The 15944-nt window shown below is 39.2% G+C and overlaps 2 protein-coding genes and 1 long non-coding RNA gene across 6 annotated transcripts; 1 reads left to right on the forward strand and 2 right to left on the reverse strand.

The window, feature by feature from the left end:
• Positions 1-451: 451 nt before the first annotated feature.
• On the reverse strand, positions 452-2720 carry LOC112203909 (rust resistance kinase Lr10). Its single transcript, XM_024344808.2, is given in 5 exon segments — positions 452-805; positions 808-1577; positions 1681-1713; positions 1810-2499; positions 2645-2720. Coding segments are annotated over 5 exon segments (1896 nt in total). The 3' UTR covers positions 452-478.
• LOC112164975 (rust resistance kinase Lr10) lies at positions 1972-6973 on the forward strand. Of its 2 annotated transcripts, none has more exons than XM_040505677.1 (4): positions 1972-4268; positions 4801-4850; positions 5046-5126; positions 5692-6973. In XM_040505677.1, exons 2-4 carry the CDS (start codon positions 4808-4810, stop codon positions 6837-6839), a joined length of 1272 nt encoding a protein of 423 aa, XP_040361611.1. In that variant the 5' UTR covers positions 1972-4268; positions 4801-4807; the 3' UTR covers positions 6840-6973. The 2 variants fall into 2 exon arrangements, with proteins under 2 accessions (XP_040361611.1, XP_040361610.1); XM_040505676.1 differs by having other exon boundaries at positions 1972-3677; positions 5644-6973.
• A 1332-nt stretch (positions 6974-8305) lies between these two features.
• LOC112164979 lies at positions 8306-11000 on the reverse strand. Of its 3 annotated transcripts, XR_005799430.1 has the most exons (4): positions 10611-11000; positions 10360-10484; positions 9314-9444; positions 8306-9146 (listed from the first exon to the last, which is right to left on the reverse strand). It is a non-coding gene; the product is annotated as an uncharacterized LOC112164979 (long non-coding RNA). The 3 variants fall into 3 exon arrangements; XR_005799429.1 differs by lacking the exon at positions 10360-10484; XR_005799428.1 differs by having other exon boundaries at positions 10360-11000.
• Between the last annotated feature and the right edge of the window lie 4944 nt (positions 11001-15944).

Genomic DNA, 15944 nt, shown 5'->3' on the forward strand with positions numbered 1-15944 from the left:
CTAGTTTTTGGGCCCGAAAGCCTGGAAACTCGGCCCGAATAAAAACAGGCCGGTCCCGGGCAGGTCCCTATAGGTGCCATAACGGGCTTTAGGCCCGAACTGTATAAAACGGGCCTGGTCCAGGCCCAGTGAAATTTTTGTTGAACCTGGTCCGTGCCCAGACCTACGTACCAACTGTTTTTCAACCAAAAAAAAATAAAACACTACTAACAAAAGTGATACCAAGCAAAAGCACTTCAATACTCCCAAATAGACCGAATTCTAAGATATATTCTGGTGTAACGAAGAGAATTTCTGGTACTATATGTGCGACCGCAATTCAAAATATATTGAATACTACAAATCCATGCATGAAATTTATTCAATAATTATAAGCAGTTTCTTAGTATGTGCTTACAGACGATACGTCACTATAACAATCTTATTCTGTTAACACCTGAGCATGACTGGTTGCTCTTGCTGGCACATGAATTCTCATTCAACTCAAAGATGAAGTAGAGGCAAAAGGATTAGGAGGCATGGTCAGATTGTCACCTTCCCTTTCCAACATTTGAACTACTGTTTTCATGGAAGGACGGTCTATTGGATGCCATTGGATGCACCATAGACCCACAACCGCAAGTTTCTTAGCAATTTCAACATTTCCTTCGTCTCCAATATGGATGCGAAGGTCGTTCCCTTGTTCTAAGAGGTTATAGATCCATTCTGGGAAGTAGACCTGGCTGGTGGAGCCTTCCATAACTTTAAAATTCTTTCTGCCCCCAACCATTTCAAGAAGCAATGTTCCAAAACTATAGACATCTGCAGCAATGTTCCAAAACTATAGACATCTGCCTTATATGACACCTTACCGAAGTTCCTAGAGAAGACTTCTGGTGCAATGTAGCCCATGGTTCCCCTCGCTGCAGTCATGGATACCGTGCTTTGATCCTTAGAGCACAACTTGGCTAAACCAAAATCGGAAACTTTTGGAGTGAAATCATGGTCTAGCAACACATTATGGGGTTTGATGTCAAAGTGGAGGATTTGTTGTTCACAACCTTGGTGAATATATTCAATTCCTTTGGCTATACCTAAAGCAATATGTTGCAACTTATCCCAACCAAGGAACGAACTCTCATTATCTGCTGATGATAAGAAATTCTGGAGTGGACCGTTTGGTAAGAATTCATAAACAAGAGCTCGTATAAAGCCATCAGCACAGTAACCAACCAAGCGTACCACATTGACATGGTGGATTTGACTCATTGTGCCCACTTCATTAATAAAATCTTCCCCTTTCTCATTTGAATTGTTGAGGATTTTCACAGCAACAAGTAATTCAGAGGAAAGTTTACCTTTAAAGACAGTTCCATAGGCCCCTTGACCCAGCTTCTCCTTGAACTGCTCCGTTATCCTCTTAATATCTGCATAAGAATATCTGCTTAGCTTAAGAGCTCTGTAGTCATCCAAAAATCTTTTAATTCTCAGCTGATTTTCTTGTCTTTTAGTGCAAAAGGGATAGCTGATTATTGCTCCAGTCGATATAAGAATATGAGTAACTACGATAAAAAGTCCGATACATACTATGACATGACCTGCAAAATATCACCTTCTGTGTAAGAACTAAAACATTCAAGCTAAAAACACAATACACCAATTGAGAGAGAAAAAGAGGAAAAAGAACTTCTGGATTCTCACCTAATGTAATTGAAAATTCAAATCGTTTCTTCCCTGTAAAATTTGTTTAGGGTGAATAAAGACTTTGGATGTTAAAGAAATGAACCAGAATTATCCATATATCATTGATGTGTGAAGCATAAATGATACCTGCTCTGGCTTTGGGTCTATCCAAGCATTGAATTTGAGGATCTGTCTGATTTGTGAATCGACATAGCTCGCCCTTTTCTTTACAATGGAATTTACAAGATGGTATGGACCAGTAGAGAGACACGCGTGAATATATATTGCCAAATATATAGTCATCTGTGTATGCAAGATAATCTAAGTAGTCATGCACCTTGGTACAAGACACCAAGGGAATGTTATCAATAGAACAACAACCTGTCCTAAAAGCAAAAATTTGGTTGCCTGGATTACCATGGCAAGGGCTCAATCTTGCCAGACAACGAGAATTGTACTTGTAGGGATATGCTGTAATATATTGATCTCTCACAGTTGATGGTGGGCAACTGAACAAGCTTGCGTTGCCTACATATTTAAAGGTAGAAGAAGAACCAAGGTCGAAAATGTCTCCGTCCAAGCAATCAGGTGCAAGTTCTGCTTCAATTGTCTGTGATTTGTAGTTAATCTCTGTAACAAAGAGCTTAGATGATGATGGCATCTGAAGTAGTGTCTGGTTGTCGTTGGTGCATGCAAGATCAAAGCCCGGGGAACCACATTGGACCGGTTGCCTACCTTTCAGTCGAAATGGGAACCGGATAGCTGGGCCATCGCTGCTACATCTTGTTTCTGTGCAATTTTCACGACCTACTCCTCCACCATGCACAACATCTACATCTACAAATATCAGGAGCAACCAGAAGAAGAAACTCATAGTTAGAAGCATTTCCAAAGATGAAACTGATTACTAGCTAGCTTCCTTCTTTGTCTGAAACTCAATAGTACAGTTAGGACTTTTATGGAAGATATGGGCCCTACTCACCTTCGCAGAAATCATGCATGCATACAGATATCAAGTGGCTCAGCATTGACTTGACTAGCACATCCCAATCAGTCATCACTAGATATTTTTCTTCTTTCCAAATACCAATATATAGGCTCTTAATTAATAACATTCTCGTTCTTGTTCTCCTTCCCCTTCTTTATGATCATGTTTAGAACAGCAAGTCTTCTATTTTCTGTTCACACAGTTTCTCTTCTTTTTCTTCCGCTTTCAAGTCGTTCGCAAACTTCCGGGGCCACTTCCGAATGTACTTCTTCTTGTGGCAACATTAAGATAAGCTCTCCATTTCGTTTACAAGGAGATCCTGGACACTGCGGCGACAAGAGCTATGAATTATCTTGTGAGGCAGACTGTACCAGTCAATCTCATCACGCCGTATTATACTTGTTTTCAGGAAAATATTACGTACAGGCAATCAATTACAATAAGTACACGATCCGACTCATGGATGCTGGTGTTCACAAGACCAAGGACAACTACTTCTCCAACCCAGTTTACCCTTTAGCCGTCTTCAACTTTAGTTCTTATTTTACTCCTTACAGCTTACACTACTCACATTTTAATCCGCCAGATAAGAGATATGAGCAGGATGAGAAGTACCTAACAGTGCCTCTAATTTTCCTGAGCTGCACAAATCAAAAGAATTATTCCGATCTCTTTGTTGAAGCAGCTCCATGCATCAAGAGTACCGGCATCCAATCTTCCTCTGATCCATCCCTATCCACAGTGTATTCTTATTTCATGCTTGGGCGCTTGAATGATTATGGCCACCCAAAAGTCTTGAGTCCGGCTGATTGGGGGTTGTCCTGCAAAATAACACTCATGGCTCTTGTGTCCCCCCTCCCACTCCCATTGACAAGTACAGCAAGACGTGTCAAGGCATATATAAACAACTAGCATATGGCTTTGAACTCTCCTGGCTTGGCTATGGATGTGCAAATACAAAATGCGGACCAGATGAAAGCTGTGCGTTGAACATAAACATAACCGGATTAGAGTGCCGTTCTTATAGGTAAACAATTGCCAAACCTGAAATTCTGCAAGAAAGTCCATTCACTAAATAGTCGTTGGCGGGACAATTTTATTATACTGTTGGATCGAAGTTTACAGTTTAAATAAATGTTTGTCAGAAAATTAATTACTGTTGTCCTTCGCACAATGAAGTTAATTAATTTACCTTCTATAAATGAAATTATTTGCTGCTATTACATATAGAAGTGAAGCAAAGATTAATTTTTATTTTATTTTTTTAATAATCAAGAAAGAAACTAGCTAAATTTTTTAATACAGCTTGATTTTCTCTCTTTCCTTCGTCCCTGGTTTTTTCTCCTCCGCAGGTTTGAAAGTCGGCGGTGCTTTCTCCACCCTCCATGTGTGGTTTTTGCTTAGGCTTGTCCCAAATCTTAGGTTTTATGCCTCTTTTTTTTATTTCTTTCCTGTTTTCTTGTTTTCTTCTTCAAAACGAAGGGATTGTTCCCTTTTGGTGTTTTCTTTGATGTACCCTTTTCAGCCCCAATTTTCCTATTACCAGATCTAGTTTTTCTCTCAGATCCGTTTCATTCCTTGGTTATTCCTGAAAACAGCGATTTTCTCCGTTCTGGAGGTGATCTGCGATTTCTTATTTTTTTTGTATCTTGCACTAAGCTCTTTGGGTGTTCGATCGGGACAGTGACCGGCAACCCTTAAGTTTACCGGATATGGCTTGGAAATGTTTCGTTCAAGTTTCTGCAACTTCATCGCGGTAGCGCCGACTACCGTGTGGCTTGGGTTGTGGTTATTTGGGCATGCCTAGTTTGGGCCTTACGGTGTTTCTTTCCTTTTGATTGTTGGTTGGCCCTTTTTTTTTGGGTTACAAGTGCTCAGTTTCTTTGCAAAAGAAAATAAATAAAAAAAGATTGCAAATTAAGGAACAACTATATAATGCAAACAAAGCTGCATGATTTGGGGAATGGTAACACATGCTCAGATTTAGACTTCCTAATGAACAGCTGTTTAGATTTTTCTCTTAAACTGTCATAATAAAATAAAACAAATGCTGTATTAAATGTACTGAAGATGGTTATGCTTATATTGAACTATAATTTTTGACAAATTATGTAAGCTAATGTCATTGCTTTCTTGTGTAATGATGACAGTCGGTTCATGAAGATCATAAGATTCATCACATCCAGAATCCTATACCTCTGTGAGTATAGTGGCTTATAATATAAACTTTTGTCAAACTTTATTTCCATTTATCTCTATCTAACTACCTTAGTCATCATGGGTTCGAGTCACCATGGGGGTAGGAGTGAAATCCTTTGATCCTCTTTTAAAAAAAGAAAAAAAAAAAAAAACTACCTTAGTCATTGCATGATGAATTTTTTCACCTCTATTGCAGTGCCATCTCTATCTAACTACCGTTATTATCATTTCGACATGGATTACCAGCTGCTTCTGGTCTCTGTGGTCATTTACAGCGGTAAGAGTCTCTTGTAGATCACTAAAAAGCCTAGTTAGCTAGTAATTTTTTGTATTATATGTGAATAAAACACATACATATGTTTTTTTCAAAAATACTTCCGTATTTCGTATTTTATTTTTGAAAAAGACTCGTTAAATTTTCCATACTTCTAAAGCCAAAAGTATTATACATGTACTATACACAATTTTTACGTTTTCTTCCACATTTTACACATATTATTGAACAAAAATGAATATAAATTAATATTTTTAATTAAAAAATTTAATTATTTAATTGATTAAAAATATTTTGCCGAACTTTTCAGCGAACTATTTGATAAAATGTCTGAATAATACACGTATGTATTTTTCGCGTACTATACATGTCTCGTTTTTTACTAACTATGCTAAAAAGTAAACATATGAAAAATTAAGTATTCAATTTTCGTGAACCAATTAATAAAAATTGATGATTCTATGACAATGGATTTGAAGAGGAATAATATTTACCAAGGAAGATGTTAATAATGTTGCAGCAATCACTAAATATCCTTCTCATGGATTACATTTTCTGCACCACACAGGAGTGTTCCAAGCAGTGAAACTATCCTTTGGCCTTCCATTTATAACTGCATTACTAATATACAAATGGCGAAGGAGGCACTTCTCAATGTATGACAATATAGAAGACTTTCTGCAGAGTGACAATAATCTCATGCCAGTAAGGTACTCTTACTCAGAAATCAAAAAGATGGCTAGCGGATTCAAGGACAAATTGGGTGAAGGAGGCTTTGGCACCGTGTACAAGGCAAAGCTCCGCAGTGGTCGCCTTGTGGCCATCAAGATTTTGAGCAAGTCCAAAACTAATGGGCAAGATTTTATCAATGAGGTTGCTACTATCGGAAGGATTCGCCATGTTAACGTGGTGCGACTTATAGGCTTCTGTGTTGACCATTCAAACCGTGCACTTATTTATGATTTCATGTCAAATGGCTCTCTTGACAAGTACATTTTTTCTCAGCAAAGTGCTATCTCCTTAAGCTGTGAGAAAATATTTGAGATTGCAGTTGGAGTGGCTCGTGGAATCCAGTATCTCCATCAAGGATGTAACATGCGAATTTTGCATTTTGACCTCAAGCCTCACAACATTCTTCTTGACGAGAATTTTACTGCCAAGATTTCTGATTTTGGATTAGCAAGGCTATACCCATTGGATAACAGCATTGTGTCTTTGACTGCAGCAAGAGGAACCATAGGATATATGGCTCCAGAGTTATTCTACAAAAACATTGGAGGTGTATCATACAAAGCAGATGTGTATAGTTTTGGTATGCTAATGTTGGAAATGGCTGGTAGAAGGAAGAACTTGAATGCAGCCATAGATCATTCAAGCGAATTTAGCCAAATCTACTTTCCTACATGGGTTTCTGATCAATTGAATCAAGGGAAGGAGATCGAAATCGGAGATGCCACTGAAGATGAAATGAAAATCATTAAGAAGATGATCATAGTGGCATCGTGGTGCATACAAATGAAGCCTATTGAACGCCCTTCAATGAGCAAAGTAGTACAAATGCTTGAAGGAGAAATTGAGAGCCTCCAAATACCTCCAAAGCCTTACTTATATCCACAGCAAATAACTGTAGATGATGTTGAGGATAATTTAAGTGCTACACATGCATCAAGAATGACAGAATCTACAGAGCTCAATTTGAGTGCAGATGCAAATTAAGTGAATTTATATCTGTCAATATGTGGATGCAAGGGCCATGAAACTTCTCTATAAATCGATAGCATAAAAACATTTTTAGTTTGTTTTAATGTATGAATACAACTAAATTTAACTTTGATTGCTGTCTTGATATGCAAATACAATGTCTCAAAGTAAGAGAAATAAGACTTATTTGGTTCATTTCTTTGTGAACTATGATAGTTTCAACACAATTTGCCATTTCTTGATATGATTGAAAATGGGTTCACCTGAAGGAGTAATACTTTGGTAATTTTGGTTTGGAGATCCAATTACAGGGAAGTGGTGCTTTTGACTAAGCTCGTAACTTCGTAAGTTACTAAGTTTAGTATGAGAATCAATTCCTCATAAGATTTCCTTTGAGGTATCAAAATAGCAATGGTGTTTTAAGTTTTATTGCCATACGGCTGTCCTAAACCTTTTGATGCCCTAGAATACCTATCTTGCAAAGATTCACAAGCAGATAACCGTATCTAATTCCAACCGAAGTCATGGAAACTTAACATTGGAAACACAAAGAAACATATCTGGCAGTGTACGTAATTGCTTTGAAAGAGCAGTTCTACTTGCAGCAATCAACATTGGCTTATGACCATCCAAGACTCCAAAGTCTAGCTCAACAGTCTGCTTCTGATTTTTCTCCTTTTCTGCAATAGATCGAAATATAGTGAACATTGTTTAAGGATAATAGATTCGAGAGAGAATTGATGAGAGAATTGTATATTCAATATTGATAATAGGAGCCCTATATATAGGGATTACAAAGTACATGTTCTAATGATACAAGGAAAACTATTCCGAATAGAACTACGAATTCTAGAACATTCTCTCCTATTACAATCATGGAACTACTCCTAGTTTGATAAGGCACACAAAACTGATTTCCTTCAACACTCCCCCTTGTGCCGCCCAAACTTGGTGGTGACGCTTCATCCGTTGCCTCGTTAACACTACACCAATTTTTCAATCAGACGACAGTTTTTCACTGTCGTCTGATTATAGGCATTGTTGTTGTCTATCTCAATGCCGTCTGATACATAATCAGACAATACCAAAAAACTGTCGTCTGATAAAGTTCAGTACAACAGCAGCTACTATCTTGTCTGTTGTCTGAATACCACGAAGAACAACAGCAGCTTATATACTTACTGTTGTCTGGAGGCTGTGCCAGACAACAGGGGCTTATATGCTTGCTGTTGTCTGAAGGCTTGATAAGACAATATGTACTTGCAAATCCCATTATCTATCCATCATTGATACTATAGATTTCTCCAAAAAACTGTTGTTTGTTGTTTTGCTGGACAATGACTTTCTCGTTTTTTTAGTCCTTATAGTATTATAGTTAGATGGCTCATACAACAGTTTTTGTTAGGCATTTTGTGATGATCAATTATTGGACAATAATTTTTAGCTTGATTGAATGGTCTGATAGACATTCAAAATGACATCACATCCAAAACACATTCATTTATGTAAAAATCCGATACATTCATCCATATATATATATCCAACAAAGTCATTACATAAACAGAACTAGTTTTCTAACAAAATTTAGTAAAATGTTGAAATCAACCAGGTCTTGAAGAACACACTTTGTGATGACAATGAAGATGCCAGCAGAAGCTGCCTCAACAACAACCTTTACTTTCGCTGTCACTCCCATATGCCTTGATGCCTCTCCTTTTTGTATGTATGAATGATGGGAAGTTAGATAAGCACTTTTTTCACCCTACATGGAAAATCTCTTCTAGCATACCACTATAAGATCCTTAGTACCTGGTTTGAATCTAATAGAATAGGACGGCGATATGAAGTAAATAGAGCTAGTCTTATATAAACCAATATCTTTAACGACTAACTCCACTAATTCAGATTCAAGGCTGGCATAATAACCAAGAACAAATAACTAATAGTTGAAGACATATCCGGATTATTGAGATATTTGCATTACTGCTCGAAAGTTAAAAGGTTACCTGATATTGAGTGAATCAAACCCTGCTAGTTTGGATGCTTTTGTCAAAGCATCCCTCCACTTGAGCACCTTGTCCTTGAAACGTTCTTCATGTTGAACAAATACAGCTGCATCACTCTCCCTCTGGCGGCGTACATGTGAAGGATATATTCTGTAAAAAATGGGTATAACAATCTGCCCATGTCTTTCCTTGCATTCCAAAATCTGCACAAGTTCATCCAAGCACCATGTAGACTTGAGCACAAGATGACTGTGCTTATATGATAGTAGCTGCCATAAACAATGCTTCTTTTCCAAGTAGCAAAATCTCCATTTTCCTAAACCATGTAATGTTATAATTAAAGGTTAAATAATGCACTGAAGTTACTAACAATGGGACTCCAGCTACAGTTGATAAACTGTAGAGGAATTATAACAAGTCACTCCAAAAAAAAATAGCACAAGCACAAGTAAAAGTAAAAGTTGATTCTAATTCTGAACTTACTTGTCTACAGTCTTCAGATTTCTAAATGCAGATGTTATATTCTCAACTTAAATGAGGGAGCTGTTACTTCTTTCTTCACTGGAAACAGAGGTGTCTTCGACATGTTGTTTACACGGTAAGGACAAATAAGCCTAAGTAAAAAAACAGAAAAGATTTGATCAATATTCTGATGAGGGTTAAAGTACAAGACATGCTACTGAGTGACTTAACATTGCAAGCCTCATTAAATCCATTTGGATATTCTATCATAGAATACACACAAGCACCTACAGGTCTATCTATTTACATGTTTTGTTACCATAACAGAGTATATGCATAGCTAGGAGGCTAGAGGCACAGTAGGTGAGATGCTACTCAAATCATTTTCATGGTGAGTATCCAACTGAACAAGTAAGAAAGAAGACTGATGAAATTTCTGAAGAAATTTGCATATGCATGCAGTCTATTTATAGTTAAGCATAGAAAGTAAAATGCTGATACACAACCAATTATGTAACTGGAGCTGTTCTATTTGGAGTGAACACTGATAAAACACCACCAAGACGAGATTCCCACCAGTTAACTAACTGAAGCTGCTCTATTTAATGGATGAAAAGCTCCAAGCAAATGCAATTGTGCAACTGTGCTCAATGCTTGTAACTTTATATCCAATTGCTCAATGCAATTGTGCTTTTCAGTATGGAAGCCGAGATTAATTCACCTAAAGACACAGCTCTAAAGAAATGTGGTGTTGATGTGAAGTTCTAAACTACAAAAAAAACACACATAACAAGCATATATTAAGTAAAGATACTCTTTGCACAAGAATCTAAATTTGTATTATCAAAAGAGAATCCTAATATTCTTGAGCCAACAATCTCTCACATTGAAACCCAATAAATCGTTCCCATATCTCTTTCTTAATTCTAACCTCCCCAGATCTACCGTGATCCAACAGATACTAAACTAACAAACCTCAAACACACATATATGGTTCCACGAGTCTAGACCTGAAATGAAACTAAAGAAAATGAGAAAGACCCAGATTGATCATAAAAAGGACCAACCTTTTCTTGGCCGGCAGTGTCCCAAATCTGGGCCTTGATGACTTTTTTGTCCACATCCAAGCTCTGGGAGTGGCAAATTAATGGATTCTACAACCAATAGTCCAAATTTGTGGTTGTATTTGATACTGGGAAGAATTAATGAAACATTTGCTCAATGTTTCAGAGAAAAATGAAAACGTTTTGCTTGGACAGGACAGAAAACAAAGAAAGCTTAAACATTTTCCTTAGTGCTGGTGTGGCTCGATTTTTACCAGAGATTGAAGAACGAAAAGCTCAGAGCTGAGAGCACCAGCGATGGGGTCGTCTGATGGTATTCCGGCCTCTGTGGTCTAGCAAAGTCCTGGGTTTTGAAGCTTGGATCAGTTTGAGCAAGTTGGTGGTGGCGATATGTTGAAAAGATGGTAGGAGATCGAAGAGGGTTAAGGAACAGTGACGGCGTAGCTTTAGGGGTCGTGTGCGGTGGTTCGGCGATCTCAATCGAGGGTGGAGTGGCTGGGTTTTGTTCTCCATCGCCTAGGCTATCTTTTGGTGGTGGCGGTGCCAAAAGTCGACGGCCGGAAGTCGAGCTTTCCGGCGTGACAGAGAGAAGGTGAGAGGAAGAAGGGGGAGCTGGGGAGAGAGAGAGAGGGGGGGCGTGTGCGGCCTGAGAGAGGAAAAAGGAGAAAAGAGAGAAGTAGGTTATTTCCTTTATATAGTACTCCATGTGAATGATGAACTTTGGTCGAATGGAGGGAAGTGAAAATTGAAAATTTGGCAAAGTGTAAGAGCGCCAACATATTAAACCCTAAAACTCAGACAACATCAATTCAAGTACATTGTTTGAAAGAGAGTGACACAACATATAACTAATAAACTGTTGTGTGAATAAAAACAATTAGACAACATCTTTTTCAGCCATTGTATTAATAGCAATTGCACAACAGAAAAGTAATAAGTGTTGTGTGATTAAAAACAATCAGACGACATCTTTTTTTAACCATTGTGTTAATCAACCTTGAACAACATCAATGTAATAACTGTTGTCTGAATTGATTGATTCAGACAACATCGGAAAAACAACCATTGTCTGATTTACAATTGCACAACAGTAATGTAACAACTATCGTATGATTTAAAAATTCAGACGACAGAATTTTTTTTGCTGTTGTCTGATTATTTCAGACGACAGTTAAAATGTTTGCTGTCGTCTGATATTTGTTGTCTGATTAAAAAATTGGTGTAGTGTAAAAACTTTGCTAAGAAACAAAAACCTGAAGGACAAAAAGAGCACAACACGTCATTCACTCTTCGAGATCGAACATGTAGACATCATAACTCCCCCTGATGTTGATATCTCCCCCTGATTGCTACAATCATGGGAGTTCGGATAACTTTCTCAATCCGAGACTCTTCACATGTTTCTCGAAGGTGGATTTATATAACGACTTAGTGAATAAGTCCGCTACATTTTCCTCTGATCGGATTTGATTCACTTCAATCTTTAGAAGTGATTGTTGTTGCTGATTATAGAAGAACTTAGGCGATATGTGCTTGGTGTTGTCGCCCTTGATGAAACCTAACTTCATTTGCTCAATACAAGCTGCATGTAGGTTCATCTGTGGTAGACTTCAAACCACAACTTCCTTGAATATGTCTAATTACAGACCTTAGCCATATGTATTCACGCACGGCTTCATGTAGAGCAATAATCTCTACATGATTTGAGGAAGTAGCAACAAGGGTCTGTTTTGTAGACCTCCAAGATATCGCAGTGCTTCCTATGGTAAAGACATAACCCGTTTGGGAGCGACCTTTGTGAGAGTAAGAGAGGTACCCTGCATCAGCAAAACCCATCAAAACATCATTGTCGTTTTGATGGAGTGGAGGAGGTGAGACCGGCCACCCTTGGTGGTGGTGGCGACAATGTTGCCAGTCATGACATTTTGGACGTTGGCTCTTGAGCCAATATGATCTGATCCCATCCTTCCGGCATTCTTTTTCTCTTTGTAGGGATAAAATAGGCCCATATCAAGTATCGAAAGATTGTCTTTACACCCATCCAATGGCGACGTGTTGGCGCAGAGCTATGTCTAGCTAATAAGTTCATTGCAAAGGAGATGTCTGGTCTTGTGCATTGAGCTAAGTACAATAATGCGCCTATTGCACTTAAATAGGGCACTTCGGCCTCTAATGATTCTTCGTCCTCATCCTTTGGACGAAACGGATCTTTTTCGGGCTCAAGACTACGACCAATCATGGGAGTATTCACATGCTTTGCTTTATCTTCATTAAAGCGCCTTAACATTTTCTGAGTATATGCAGACTGATGGATTAAAATCCCATCACTACAGTGCTCGAGTTCTAAACCGAGACAAAACCGTGTTTTCCCAAGATCTTTCATCTCAAATTCGGATTTCAAGTATTTAGCAGTTTCTTTCAACTCGTCTAGAGTTCCAATTAGGTTCATGTCATTGACATAAACTGCTATGATTGCAAATCCAAACTTGTTCTTTTAATGAGCACACATGGGCATATTTCGTTATTCATATATCCCTTCCCAATCAAGTAGTCACTTAGATGGTTATATCACATCCGTCCGGATTATTTTAATCCATATAGTGAGCGTTTTAATCTTATTGAAAACGCGCTCCGTGGTTTAGAACCACTTGATTTGGGTAATTGAAGTCCATCTGGAACCTTCATATATATCTCTGAATCTAGATCCCCATAGAGATATGCTGTAACCACATCCATAAGCTGCATGTCAAGTTTTTCAGAAACTAACAAACTGACAAGGTAGCGGAACGTTATAACGTCCATTACGGGAGAGTATGTCTCCTCGTAGTCTATTTCAGGGCGTTGTGAGAAACCTTGCGCCACGAGGCGGGCTTTATATCTAACCACCTCATTTTTCTCATTACGCTTTCTAACAAAGACCCATTTATGTCCAACAAGTTTTACATCTAGGGGTGTCTACGTTATAGGCCCAAATACCTGTCTCTTTGCTAGTAAATCCAATTCAGTCTGGATCACATCTTTCCATTTAGGCCAATCCACTCTGCGTTGACATTCTTCGACAGAGCGAGGTTCGATATCATCATATTCTATAATTCCTTTTGCAACATGATATGCAAATGCATCATCAATAGCCATAGAATTTGCATCCATCATCTCATGTACACTAGTGTAATTCATGGAGATCTCTCTATTCTCTGGAGTTGGTTCTGATATTGGAGTGTCCCCCAATGATGTCTCTTGGACATAACCATAATCCGGAATATTCTCATGAGATGGATTATTTACATCGATGATTAATGGATTATTTTGTGCCAAACTCGCTTTTTTTCTTGAGTGAGAATCCATCGAACCTAGGGGCCTCCCGCGCTTCCTAGCAGGAGCCATGGGCCTAGCCACAACGTCACCATCACTGTGAGAGGGGATGTTGGCGCCATGCTCATTTGCCCTTGAGATGGCATCATGTCCTTTAATTTTAGGGACATCAATCCTTGCAGGCACGTTTGCAGCAGGTATATGTGATCTCGTCACTTTAGCAATATCAGAAAACGCATCAGGCATTCTGCTACGTTCTGAAGATCGAGAATTCTCCGCACTTCAATTTCGGACTGTGCGGTTCGGGGTTCAAGATGAGATAGAGTGGGGACAGACCACGATAATTCTTGTTGAACATTGACGTTCTTATCTCCCCCCAACGACGGGACGACTGTCTTATCAAAGTGACAATCCGCAAATCTAGCGGTGAAGAGATCGCCTGTCAAGGGTTCTAAGTAGCGGACAATCGTTGGAGAATCATATCCAACATAAATGCCTAATCGTCTTTGAGGACCCATTTTGGTGCGATGTGGCAGCGCAATTGGCACATAAACTACACACCCAAATATGCGTAAGTGTGAGACATCCGGCTCATACACAGTCACCATCTGGGATGTAGAAAAGGGTTGAGTAGCAGTGGCCCTCAGACGAATAAGCACAACTGCATGTAATATTGCATAGCCCCAAGCATTACGGACATAAAAGAGTCTTAGGGAAACTTATGTGTCGATCTAGTGGGTTGTATGCGACGACTATTCAAATAATTGAATCCAATCATGTTATGAGAGATGATTTATGGGATTCCGACACATATAGGCTTTGGCATGACCGTTTGGGACACCCAAGTCGTGATATGATGATCCGTATATTAAAGACTTCACACAGACATCCATTTTTCCGAACGAAAAGAAGTAAAAATCAGATTTTGGACTCCAAAAGAGCCCCTGCGCTTCAAGGCACCTTTCACCCCCAAAACCAGCCATCCTTGGCCGGCGCCACCGTCCCCCTGCGGCCTCAAGGTGGCATTGACACCACTAATGCTCTTTCAACTCCAAATTTTGCTTCTAAAGTCAATTGTGACTTTGTGGCTCAAGCAAAATCTTCATTGGTTGTTTCTAAAGCCCATCATTAGTTCTGCAAAGCCTGGTTTTTAGCAAAATTAGGATCGAGATCATCCTATGCAAAGGATACTAAAGAAAATATACCATTCTTACAAAGAATCCAAGGTGATATTTGTGGACCTATTCAACCACCATTCGGACCATTTAGATATTTTATGGTGTTGGTGGATGCATCGACACACTGGTCACATGTCATGCTATTGTCCACTAGGAACGCTGCATTTGCTAAACTCCTAGCACAAATTATTAAGTTAAGGGCTCACCACCCTGATCATCCTATTAAGTCTATATGATTAGACAATGCTGGGGAGCTTACATTAAAAACTTTTGATGATTATTGCATGTCAATTGGGATTGAAGTTGAACATCCTGTTCCTCATGTTCACACCCAAAATGATCTCGCAGAAGCCGCCATTAAACGACTACAACTGGTCGCTAGGGCATTGGTAATGCGCACCAATCTCCCTATTTCTATTTGGGGCTATGCAATATTACATGTAGCTGTGCTTATTCGTCTGAGGCCCACTGCCACTCAACCCTTTTCTGCGTCCCAAATGGTGACTGGGTATGAGCCGTCTCACACTTACACATATTTGGGTGTGTAGTTTATGTGCCTATAGCACCGCCACAGCGCACCAAAATGGGTCCTCAGCGACGATTAGGCGTTTACGTTGGATATGATTCTCCAACGATTGTCCGCTATTTAGAACCCTTGATAGGCAATCACTTTGCCGCAAGATTTGCGGATTGTCACTTCGATGAGACAGTCTTCCCGTCGTTAGGGGGAGATAAGAGCATCAATGTTCAACATGAACGACAGGAATTGTCGTGGTCTGTCCCCACTCTGTCTCATCTTGATCCCCGAACCGCACGGTCTGAAATTGAAGTGCGAAGAATTCTCGATCTTCATAACATAGCAGAATCGATGCCTGATGCTTTTTCTGATATCGCTAAAGTAACGAGATCATATATACCTGCTGCAAACGTGCCTGCAAGGATTGATGTCCCTAAAATTAGAGGACATGATGCCATCTCAAGAGTACATGAGTATGGCGCCAACGTCCCCACCATTGGTGACATTGTGGCTAGGCCCACGGCTCCTGCCAGGAAGCGCGAGAGGCCTATAGGTTCGATGGGTTCCTGCCTAAGAAAGAA

This window comes from Rosa chinensis, chromosome 5 (assembly GCF_002994745.2).
Source record: "Rosa chinensis cultivar Old Blush chromosome 5, RchiOBHm-V2, whole genome shotgun sequence".
NCBI classification, from domain to species: Eukaryota; Viridiplantae; Streptophyta; class Magnoliopsida; order Rosales; family Rosaceae; genus Rosa; species Rosa chinensis.

Excerpts from the sequence above, each read along its gene's own strand:
- LOC112164975 (XM_040505676.1), top strand. The coding sequence starts at position 4,808 with ATGAAGATCATAAGATTCATCACATCCAGAATCCTATACCTCT. Across the intron at positions 4,851-5,045 it reads ATCCAGAATCCTATACCTCT|TGCCATCTCTATCTAACTAC; the intron begins GTGAGTATAGTG and ends CCTCTATTGCAG. Across the intron at positions 5,127-5,643 it reads CTCTGTGGTCATTTACAGCG|CAATCACTAAATATCCTTCT; the intron begins GTAAGAGTCTCT and ends ATAATGTTGCAG.